This window comes from Argiope bruennichi, chromosome 5 (assembly GCF_947563725.1).
Source record: "Argiope bruennichi chromosome 5, qqArgBrue1.1, whole genome shotgun sequence".
NCBI lineage: Eukaryota > Metazoa > Arthropoda > Arachnida > Araneae > Araneidae > Argiope > Argiope bruennichi.
Window position 1 is genome coordinate 3,186,793 of NC_079155.1, and position 12,710 is coordinate 3,199,502.

At 31.9% G+C, this 12,710-nt stretch overlaps 1 protein-coding gene across 1 annotated transcript; it reads right to left on the reverse strand.

Moving 5' to 3' along the window:
* Nucleotides 1-9,779: 9,779 nt before the first annotated feature.
* Nucleotides 9,780-12,162, reverse strand: LOC129969025 (innexin shaking-B-like). The gene is made up of 2 exons (XM_056083424.1): nt 11,911-12,162; nt 9,780-10,637 (listed from the first exon to the last, which is right to left on the reverse strand). Exons 1-2 carry the CDS (start codon nt 12,160-12,162, stop codon nt 9,780-9,782), a joined length of 1,110 nt encoding a protein of 369 aa, XP_055939399.1.
* Between the last annotated feature and the right edge of the window lie 548 nt (nt 12,163-12,710).

The following is a 12,710-nucleotide window of genomic DNA, read 5'->3' on the forward strand; positions in this document are numbered from 1 at the left end:
ATTTTATGAAACAATAACAAATGGCTTAAATTTCAGGTTAATAATGTATTCTATTGTAGAAAATTGCGCAAAAATTATATTTAAAAAATTGTCAAAATACAAGCCGGAGAAATTTACACGCTTATTAAATTGTTCTCGTTATAAAGACAACTTTTAAAATTTTAAAACTTTGTAAAAATCATTTTTGAACAACAATATTTTCGAAACTCATTGCCTCAGTATTCAATTCCATCTTTAATGAATTAAAATTTTAAAGAAATTTTTCGAGGGGCACATTTTTATTTTTCAAGGTATATATTTGCTAAATTCGGTAACTGCAGACTAAATGGTCTAGCCTATAGGGAGCCAACATATACACAGAGACAGACTCGTTAATCTTCATCATTAAATGTGAAAGAAGAGACTAAGAAGAATTCATGTGCTTAATACCGCATTTATTTTACAATTGAACAGAATACAGTTTACGAAAGAATATTTTTAAAATAAACTTTTCAAAATTGCAGCAGGTCAAAATATTTCTCCCTAAAATTCAAAAAGGGATTAAGAAGAAAATCTTTGTTCTATTTCTTCAGAGAGAGCGATAACATAAACCTTTTGAGAACTGGGTTTATCTTTAAATGCTATAAAGAATTTCTAGAATTTATTCTTGCATTTCTTATCAATATTCTGTATGTGCCATTAGGGCGGCAAAAAGATTTTTGGATATCAAATTCTTCTTTGTTTCAAGCCCTTTAATAAAATTGATTACTAATAGCCTAAAATTTTCATTTTAATAAGAATTTAGTCCGCTTTGTTTTGCTGATCATTGAAAATGAAGAAGCAATAGGAAACTGAAGAAGATTGGTCATGCTTGTTCTTGCTGATTAGAAAAGATTTTAACGATTTTAAAAAGTTGAATAAAATAGGGTCATGACGGATTATTTGCATTTTAATCTACATGGCATCAATTGCGTTAATGAAACAAATTTATGCTTGGTAAATTATATTAAAAGATCACATGCAATGTTATTTCCATGCTTTTCTTTTAATGAACGATGACGCCATACAGCTTTCGTTCTTGGAGTATTTGATTCTAACATGAAATAGGCTCTTCATATTCGACATGTATTATAAGAAGTAAATTCATTCAATTTATGATAGGTGGAGAATTAATTCATAATATTCAGGTTTTCCTTTAATCATACTGAAGAGCCAGAAAAAAATCCTATAGGTGTGCTTATACAAATAAAAGAGCTGTGCAATTAATCAGCGAAGCAGGATTTGATCAACAGCACCTTTAAAAGACAATATGTGTCTGACAAAGCTGTTAACTTGAATTTTGCTGCTACAGTGGGAGGATATCAATATAATGAATGGTTCTGAACGAGATAGACAGGCAAATCTTTCTCAAATTGGCGTGACTTCATTGCTCAAGTGTCAACAAGTGCCAGTATCATTTTTATTGCATGATGTAAAGCTTTTACTCTTCTTCAGGAGCTCCAATAATGTTATTAGACTATTAATGACTTGAAACACAGAACTTTTCCTTACGAATCTCGTTTGTGTCGGGCGGATGGATGTAGTGTGGCGACGGCCTCATCAATCTCTGGACTTTACATGTCAACAGGGGAATGTCAAATCCTTTGGATGATATGGTGTTTGTGCAGTTTACGTGATATGGAATCTCTGATATATCCAGTGCTGAATTCGATAAATGACAGATACGTAAACATCCTATCCGTTCACTTATACCCATTCATGTCCATTGTGCATTCTGACGGATTTCGAAAATTCCAGGAGAACAAAGTGGCACCCCATACTTGAATAATTGAAGTAGAATAGTTCCAGGAATACTCTTTTGATTTGAGACACTTCCATTGATCATCTAACTAGCCAGATATGCACATTATTGAACGAAATTGTAATGCCTTTCAACATCCTGTTCAGAAGAAATCTCTACCACATCACACTCCTCCAGATTTGTAGCCTGCCCAGTAGAATTCATAATGTGAATTGCCTCCACTATACCTTCAAACTTTAGTCGTGTTCATTCCATTTCGTTTTGGGTGTGGGAAGTTTACAAGATATTTAGTAGGATACCCATTTCTCTTGCTCTTCAGTGTAGTCACAGATAGAGATACTTGTGATGAAATTTTATTATAATAGCACAGGTTAAAAAATTTCATCAGTTAGAGAGACATAGAAGTATATACTTCAAAACCAGGAGCTTTCATAAAGTGTCACTCTGAATAAACGGTTAACATGCATGTCACTTATTTGTAACAATTGTTCCATTGTATCACTTATATAACTGCGACAATGCTATTAAATCTATTCTTTGTTTTACTTAGAAACTAGTTGTGTCCATTTGAATGTTGATTCACCGGGAATAATAGTTGTGTTTTATTATCATCCTATTTATAACGAATGATTTTGATATTTTTGATTGCCTTAGAAAAATATTTTTAAACATCAAAATGTGAGAGATATTCGATTCGAGTTATTTTTAACAGCTTTATTCGATATCTATTCATTATGCAAATGAATCTTACGAATTTCGACTCCGAGTATTCTATCTTCTAATTGCATGTCTTCCGTGGTACTTTATTTTTTTAAAAAAATCTACATTTATATATAAAAAAAGAATGTATGTGATTGCCACGTTCATACTATCTATCATATGGCTGTAAAATGTGACATGACGTGATTGAGTCGTAATGATAAATAACGACTCTCGAAATCTGAATTTGAAAGTTTAAAGTAGGAAATGATTTTATTTAATATTTTAAGGTATTCTTAATAATATAATTTCTAATGATATTAGAAAAGAAAATCAACGCACCACTAAAGAGAACAAGCACTTGTCAATCTTCAGGGATTTGGTTTACACCTCTGACATAATTTGCTGAATTTTGGAAAGTTTTTTTAAGAAAATAGTAACTTTTCCAAGAAACTAAAATGAATCTATCTGACATTCTAATTCCGCTATCCTTATTAAATCTTATTAGGTTCTTATTTAAACATTGCTTTTTAATTTGGAATAAGAATGATTGAAAAATCTTCCTTAACTCATTTTTGGTTCACTATTTTCCTGGTGAATTCACAGAATGCATTTGCTGATCCTTCGGGAGAAGTTTACTTCCTTGCTGATTCGGCAAACAGCAAATTAGAGAACATGGATGATCAATACATAGTTTCATTTCTAATGTGATCGTTTGCAAGAAACATTAACTTCCTTTTTTACTGCGCCTTTATTTTCATTTATTAAGTTTGCCATTGATCGTCTATAGCAGCGTTTCTCAACCTTTCAGTATTTGCGGCCCAGTTTTCAATCATAATTTTCATCTCGCCCCCCCCCCCACTTACAATAAAATATATACAACAATAATGTATATTGAGTATTTTGGATTCTGTTTTTATGTTATTTTTAACTAACTGCCAAAACAAGAGTAAAAGCGAACCAACGTTGCCGAGAAACCACATCTTGCATTTTAGACAAGCCGGTGGTAAACAGATGAAGCGAATGACAGCGGGGAAATTTAAGTACTATATTTGAAATGAAAGCCAAACAGGGAGATAACGTTAAAAGAATATGAAAATAAAAAAAATCGTTAATGAAAGTTAACCTAGACGGAGTGAGCTAAATTTAGAAACTGGGAATACATTTTTTTGAATAATAAAAGAAATAAAACAGAAGCATGACTAAACAAAAGTGAAAAAAATAAGCAATGTTTGTGGAGGGGAATCCACACGACCTATGCTGTCTCGAGCATGCGCGGAGTAAATATTTTCTCATAGGAAGAAGGAAAATGTTCGATAACGCAAGTTTCAATTCCAGCCAGTCTCATTGGAGTCGGTCCTTTTATCGCTATCGAATCTATCTTGAATGTGTATGTTATATATGTTTTCGTGCTAATTGCAATTCACCATATTAAATATTCACAGCAGTAGATTTATGCAGACTCATGGATAAATTTTTAAGCGAAAGTAAGCAAGCATCAGACGATAGTCAAGCATCAACAAGTACACAGACGAGCGTGGTTCCGAAAATAAAATCAACAAAATATTCTCAAGAATACTTAAATTTTGGGTTTACCAGCGCTGAAGTAAATGAAGAAAACCAAATGTCAAAATTAAATGCTTTGTCTCATGGAGTTTGCCATTTCTCCGTATGGATATACGTCTTACATGACTCACCCCTTGGCTTTTCAATTCTTTGAGAATTTCTTCCTCTTCATCATTAAACATTTCTCCGCAGGAGATAACTCCCTTGGAGGAATTTAAAGAAACATGTGGAGAAACGGTGATTTGGATATCAGCAAATGCTTTCAATTTCATTATTTGTTGCGATTGTTTCCGGGACAGAACTTCTAACAGCAAGTCCCCGGAACGAAGTTTCTTGGTGCATTTTACTTCTCCGATATTTTCAGTGATGCTTTTTTCAACTAAGAAAGGAAATACCAAAAGAAAAGTCTCATTCGTTTTGGAAACTCTTTTCACGAGAAAAAAGTTGGAAAGATAGCTGTCATTGAGTTGTTTGAAACAATTTGTTGCCCACCTAAGGGAGCAGATTTCCGTTTGCCCATACGACATTGGTAGAAATTCAGACCCGACGTCACCGCCCACCACGGAGCCCAATAAGGGATGGCAGCCACTGGCTCTGGGCACTTCCAGCCTCAGTACTTATCATAGTGCTAATAGGTTACCTATACGCTCGGAGTTACCCCCGGGGACAGTGACCACCCTTAACGCCAAGCCCAAGGAGTAACCCCTTCGCTTGATCCCTAGCAGGCTAGACACTCAGGTGACTAAGAACCAACCGATTGATACACCGGGGACCACAGTGCACCACCCGTCTAATGGGTCGCCACGCACGGCAAACACGTGGGGGTATTTGCTGTCCATGAGAAGCAGGAAGCAAACAGAGCGGCAACAGCTTCTCATGGAGAAGTCCCTCGCTTACCCTCGAGGGAAGGAAGAATCAAGCAGACCGTAAAAGGCTTAGAGGAGAGTAAACATAAAGGGAGTAAAGATCCCTGGGTACCTCAGGATTGGGACACCCGTACTCACCTAAAGAAGATGAGCCCCTGAGGGGTAAACAACATTTGGAAACGCTTCATCAAACCCAGAGAATTTTTCGAATTAAAATTAAAATCATATAAAAAGCAAAATTCCTTTTTAAAGAAACTTTGTCTATGAATTAAAAAACCTTACTTGCATCTTACAAAGTTCATATAAAATAGCCAGATGTAAAAACCTCACACCATTAGTGAAGAGCTAATTTTACCAACAGCAATTGAGATTGTAGAAACTATGTTCGGAGATAATTTTTCAAAACAATTGCAGTCCTTACCTCTTTCAAATGATACTGTTGCTCGTCGAATTGGCGATATAGCCGAAGATGTACTGTGTCAGCTTTTCTCGAAGTTGCTTGACACATAGAAGCTTTGGCTTCGAATGCGTGAGTCTTTGTCTGAATATTGTGTTAACTACGGTTGTAACCGTAGTAAATTATATAAAAATGAGACCCTTGAAATCTAGAATCTTTTCCGCACTTTGTAAAGACATGGGTTTCAGTACATTCAGCATTACTATATTATTGCGAGGCAAGATGGTCAATACGTGGGAAATTTTTGCAACGTGTTTATGAATAAAAAGAAGAAATCGCCAATTTCCTAGCAGAAGAAAACAGGGCGGACGCCGAGAATTTTCGCGATGGTTTATTTGTGATGAAATTGAGGAACTTGGTCGACATATTCGATAAATTAAAAAACTTGAATCTTCAACTCCAAGGAGCAAATACACATATGAATGTTGGATACGAGTGATAAAGTTAATTCGTTTTGTAGAAAATTGGAATTGTGTAGCAGAAATTTAAAGCAAAAAACCTAACAATGTTTGCAAATGTGGATGATTGTACTAAAACTTACAAGGCTGAAGAAGAACATGTTAAATTTGTTTTGTAACCATTGAAAATCTTTTAGCCATGCTGGTAAAGAATTTTAAAAAGTATTTTCTTGCTGACGACAAACTGATAGCAAGTTACGAGTCGGTTAGGGATCCATTTCATGAAACTCCTGAAGGACTCTCAATTGATGAGGAAGAAAAATTCATAGACTTCACGATAAGTGGCGAAACTAAAAGACAATTTAGTAATAAATCGCTATTTGAATTTTGAGCAGGAGTAAGGATGATTTTTCTGCACTAAAAACAAGGGCATTTCACAATCTACTATCATTTTCAACATCCAACTTTTGTGAAACTGGATTTTCTACTGTGGCATCTTTGAAGACAAAATATAGAAACAGAACTGAGAGTGGCTATTTCTAATACCTAGCCTTCCTTCAAAAAATTTTGCTTTTCAAGACAGGCCCAAGAAAGTCACTAATAATTATTAAATTAGTTTTTAATTTAGTATGTTTTGATTAAGTAAGTTTTGATTTAGTAAGTTGTTTTACTTTAATAAGTTATTAAATATGTCGAAATGTATTTTGTATTCTATGTGTATGTGTGCTTTCCTTTCAATCAGTTAATCAATTTTTTAAAATAATATTTTCTCTTGGATATTCTCGCGCCCCACAGGTTGAGAATCTCTGGTCTATAGTGTAACTATCGATAACATTCTATTTTCAAAGCTTTATTTTATGTCACTGGTTGTTTTGCTTCCACCGATATTCGTCATATGAAGATTACCACTGTGCGGGTTTCTATTGATGCTTCGTATAAATTGCGCAGGTAATAAATAAAATTCTCCTTCAGATTTCAACCAAAAAAGAAAATAAAAATAATGGATGAATCAATGAAAATTGCGTGAATTCTATGTCAAAAATGATATCAATTGCTGAACACATATACATAAAAAAAAATGTCAAAATTCAAAATAAAAAATATACGAATTATAAAATAATATTATTAAAAAGATAATTTTTTTGAATTTTAAAATGGTATAAAATTCAATTTTGCGCAACACTATTTATGAAAGGTATTGCGGAATAACTGCAAAATCTCTCTTGATGTTTTAATGAGCAAAGATTAGTATTAAAATTTCACAATTTTCTCCGATGTGAACGTTTAACATTTCATACATTTTGTCCCCGATGTGAATTTTGAAGAAATTTTTGAACCAAATTTGATAACTTTTCGTTAAAATGTTTCTTCTACAAAACTCCAATTTTGTATAAAAATGTGTTAAGACTCAAGATTAGTTTAGGATGACATTTGATACTAATAATAATAAATGATAAGAGCCTACTTTTTTATTCACCAAAACAATATTTTGAAAGTGTTTTAATGTATAGTTTATATCTCTATGTAACTATATATTCGAAACTTTTTATTCGGAAAAATGTTTTCGTAACTTGGGGAAAAAAAGAAAAGAAAAACTTAACAGAAATGAAAGGATTGATTTCATTTCTAGTTTTAAGAATTATTTAATTTCCTTTTTTTTTAAATAAGTAGTTTCTTATAAAAGATAAAAAGTCTTTTCTATGTATATATATCTGCCTTATTTTACAATTGCGCATGGATCATAATTATGATTTCAATAGCTTTAAAAATAAATTTAATAATTATAAATAATTAATATATATTAAAATAATTTTGCATTAAATTAATAAGGCACAAGTTTAGGTTAAAACCCTTATGAGGAAGACTTAAATTATTATGAAATTAATAGAAAATGTTCAACGTGCATACGTGTTCAGATTATCTTTGAATGAATTTTTACAAATGGTTCAGTTTATGAATAAAACTTTTAGCATAAATGAATGCAAGAGAGAAGGGAAATTTTTCATTCGTAGGTAATTCATATAAGTTAAAGGAACAAGAATATTGTTTATTTGAACATTTTAGTTCTAATGCATTTTCAGAACTTAAATAATAATTTAAGGATTGAGATACAGAAGTTGATTTATATATATGTTCACATTTATTTTAATCCAAAATATGTATTTGAGAGCAGCTGCGCAGTAGCCTTCAGCAATAAGTAGAGTTCGCAATTGATTTTGCGATGAGTTGTTTATGAGAATTAAATATATATATATTTATATATAACAGTTTCAAAAACTTATTAAATTATATTTATTTATTGTATTTTAATGGATTTTAATAAACTAAAAATGGAACAAAATTCTAAAAATGAAAATAAAATTTTAATTTAAAATGAATCTATTTGCTGTTAATACAAACGAATATGATGTTTTGCCAACTGCTTAAATACTGAGGAATAACTAAAATGTCGAGCTATGTCTGTCTATAAGTAAAGATTTGTTGAATATTTTTCAATGGCAGCTTAACTCAAGTTTCTGAATACACGAAGCAATTTCGGAATCAGATGACTCTGAAACAGAAAAAAAGCGCGATTGCGAAGCTGTTCTGTATTGGGATATGTTTACGTATTTCAATGATGTCTTTTAAATCTGTCTGAGAGATCAAGGGGAAACAAATTAGAAAAATGAACCAATATGCTGAAATTGAAATTTTTATTCTCTACAACAAAAAAAAAATCATGCTGTAGCATTTTTTAATATTGTTGCCGTTAACGATCACCTTGTCTGGAACGTACTTATTTGCATCTGACAGTGCATAGCAAATGACAGGTTGTATATAATTATTTGTTTTATTAATTAAACTGATAGATAACTGTAAATAAGTTTGCAATTTTATTATTCTATAAATAGTTTAATATTGATAAATGAAATGGTCAAAAGCAAGTTACAGATGATGTTTTAGAGAAAACTACTATTCAGAATTGTTCAATCCACAGTAGATCCAAGGTAAAATTATGAATTATATAAGAATACTGAAAGCTAATTAAGTATGAAGCAAAAATACTTACATCTAAAAGTGAGGATAAATCCAGGCTTTTAATTAGTTCATTTTCATGAAACATCAATCCAATTTTCATTTTTTACATCTGAGGTCAGTTTTAAAATATTATTCTTTTTAGAGATAATTTTTGAATATAAATGATAAACAAGTATTTATACTTCCATATTCCTGACAATAAAGGACTCAAAGAAAAAATCTTTCGTATGAAATAAATAAGAATTCTTCTAAAGGTAGCTAAATCTTATTGATAGTTGTTAATTAACAGACAGAGCAATATATAAGCTTAAACCTTAAACGTAATGTTTGATGTTCCAAAATTTAAAATATATTTTTATTTAAATATTTCCAATTTAGTAGAAAAATTTATTTGATTTCAGAAAAAGGGTTCATTTGATTTCTTTTGACTGTGAAATCCTCTTTTGCGTGTAGAAAATCAGTATTTCAAAGTTTAAGACATAGGAAAGACAGATGGTCAAGAGTGAGATCGGTCATTAGTTAATGTTCACTGAAATAAGAATAAATATAGTATCGCACAACAAGCTGAGCTGATAGCAAATGAGGAGAAAATTCACCAATACTGTTCACGCACTGTTATCAACCAATGATTTTCACAAACGTTGCTAACGGTGAAAGCTCGCGATTCATGAGCATGGTGGTGATTCTTCATAACCCAACCTATTGCTAACTTGCTTTGTTAGCTAATAGAGTGCATATATAACAAATAAACTACATTGGCTCCTTCACACCTAAATGGAGTGATCATATCTCGTTTTTACTGAAATCTTACGCCTTGGCATTAAAAGTTTCTAAAATTTTATAAGAACAAACAAACGAATACAAAGAGTAAAATTATCAAGACGAAGTAAGAATAAAATCCAGGAAAATAAGTAATAAAGGGATTCAATTACATTTTAAAGATTTAAAATGAAATAGAATTTTGAAATGATAAAATTGAGTTAACAATCCATCTGTCAAACTACTTTATAGTCATGGGTGAGTTTTCTGGCGATTGTTGACACGATTTCCGAAAAAAGCATATGATCTATATTTTGGCCAATGAGATCAATCAAAAACCAATCTCCAAAGGAACCTTTCCGCACTAAAACCCTCAAATCTTTTTCATCCATTAAATGAAAGCGCGCTTGCAAAGTGTAAATCCTCGTACTTGGGGAAATCATTAGTAAGCAGTCCATGAAAACTGCCAAAAGAGTGAAACAGGAGAGCGCGATGAACCAAAACCAGAGGAAAAGGTAAACCTTCTCATTTATGACATTCAAGGCCATGACACAAAGAACGTCATTCACTTCTATCAAGGAAGATCTTCCAAACTTGCGAAATATGCACTTGGTCACACGAGGAAATAGCATTATCATGGGATCCCCTTTAACATAGTCGGTGAAGTTGCCACTAGCGTTTTGCTGATCAGATTCAAAAAATTGAATCACTTTAAAACCAAAATTCTGAAATTGGCCATCAAAGAAAAGATCTAAGAAGAAGAATTGCCCGGCAACATTGATGAATGCCAAAAACTCGCAAAAGAAATATTTGGCTGCATAAGTGTCGTGAGATTTCCAAGTATTAACTAAATAATTGGTCACTGATTTGAATTTTTCTTTCAGTTCTTCCTCTGGAAGCAAAACGTTCTCCAGTTCTTTCGTTATCTTTTTCATTTTGTCTCCTTCCCAACTTTTCCAAAGCCATTTTGGGAAATAGAAGAGAATTGCTTGGAAGAACAACATGAAATACACCCATTGGTAGTATTTTATGTAGCGGAATTCTTTGGGATCTTGGGTTCCATCAATGCCTGGATGAGGAACTTCGACGCCAACCTTTAGATAAGAAAGTAAAATCAGTGGGTGCCGATAATTTTTTCTGTCTATTTTCTTATAAGTAGGTAATCAACTTCGTTTTTAGATTGATCATTGATCTGGAATATACTACTTAGAATTGATAATTGTACTTTGGTGTATACCGATTATTAAATTTTGCCGATGCAAAAATAAGTTGAAGAAATGAAATGATCACCGAATTTACCAGGAAGTGGTAGAATTTAACTGGATGTCTCGTTTGAAATGTGCTATTAAATTAGTAACATTCTATAGGTATGATTACATTCTATTATTGATGATTGAATAAGAGTTTTTGTTTAAAATAAAATTTTGAAAACAAAGGCCGAAGGTCAAAAACAATATTATGCTATATTTTTTAATTATGCTGTCACTAATAATGCATTTTAACAATTCGTGACTCTTGTACATCTTCCGAACAGAACGAATATAAAAATAGCTTAAGCCTTCCAGTTCCAACTTTGTTTGGCAATATTTTTTTTGTTTTCCTTTGCATGTGTCTGCAATATCGTGTAATCCATTACGCTTTATTTAGATTACCTGTTTTCATGTGTCTGGTTCTCCATTGAATCAATTACTTTAATATGCTTCGATTAAGAAAAATTTCACAATAAATAATCATAATTTTAGAATTAAATAAATCACTTTCATTGTCAAAACATTTACAATTTCTTCGGACTGAATAGTTTGTACCTTGCAATGAAACAAATGAATTTACAAGCATCCTTCACAAAGCTTTCACTTGAACTGTTGTATTTATTATTTTTACTAGTACAAGCGAATAGTCTTAATTATATAATTTAGTATCGCAGACATTAAGGAAGTAATATTTTCTATATGCTCAATTTCCGTATTAATGAGATGCTCCCTTTGCAATATTTTAAGCTTTATAAGTTTTAAGGCTATTAAGTTTATCATAGAATTTGAAATGCAAATTATTTGTTATCTATGAACATCTAGTGCTCTCTAAATCTTTTTGTTGTACTAGCTCAATAACATATTTCGTAAATATTTATTAATTAATTAGTTTACTAATGAATTCATGGGACTACAAACAAAATTGTCCAAATTTTAGTTATAATTTGAGAAATTAAATGTTCAAGTATCTATTTCCTTTCCTTTTGAATTTATTTACTATAATTTTTACTTTACCTCTTCAAAGCATAAAATAGCGACAAATTTAATTTGGAACCCTACTAATGCACTAATCCTTTTATTAGAATGCATTGAATACTACAGATGCAAAGATGCTTACTTCTTTGTAAAACGCCTTGGGTATGACATAAGTAGAGTGAATCCAACAATAGCTGTTGATGACATCGGGTGTAACAGAGCCCAAGAAGTCACACACGATGGGAGAACCCACGAATTGCTTCGTGGTCACTATGATAAAGAAAGTCAATAGAACTCCTACAGTGAAAGTGTAATGCAGACGAAAAGTTTCATAGTCAGTCTTTACGTCGGATACTTCAACCAGGCTAGTGATGCCTTGAACAATCTGCCACATTCCCTTGAGCTACAGCAAGCTAACCTGAAAACATGCAGACATAGGATGTTATGCTGAAAGATAAGTTGATTTCAATTCTATTATAATAAGACTAAAAATTTAAATGATAATTTGGAATGTTTACTTATTGAGCGTCCAGATATGATGATCGATATCAAAGTATAACTGAAAACAGAAACCAATTTTGTGTAAATATTATGTACTTTTTAAATTAATATGTTATAATATGATAAATGCTAAGATGATGAAAAACTTTCTTGCTTAAACTTTCTAATAAAGGCTTTATAACAGAGATCGCTAAAATGTGAAATATTTTTCTAGTACATTTACACCGCTACTATCGGTACGATTGAAGTCGTTGCCAATTATACCAATAGCTTAAATCATCATACTGAATGTCTTTCTTAATTTAATATGCACGTTACTTCCATTTCTTGGCAATGGGACGATTCTTGATGATTGTACCGGGAAGTTGTCCTAGGTCTTTCCTGTTAGTTTGACAACAATCAACATGAATGCCAAATGCGAAGTATTAATCAAGATGATCT

What these genes read in the sequence shown, in the direction of transcription:
- LOC129969025 (XM_056083424.1), bottom strand. Translation starts at nt 12,162, where the DNA reads ATGTGGCAGATTGTTCAAGGCATCACTAGCCTGGTTGAAGTATCCGAC. An exon ending in CCAAGGCGTTTTACAAAGAA is followed by an intron (nt 10,638 to 11,910) that starts GTAAGCATCTTT and finishes TCTTATCTAAAG; the next exon opens with GTTGGCGTCGAAGTTCCTCA.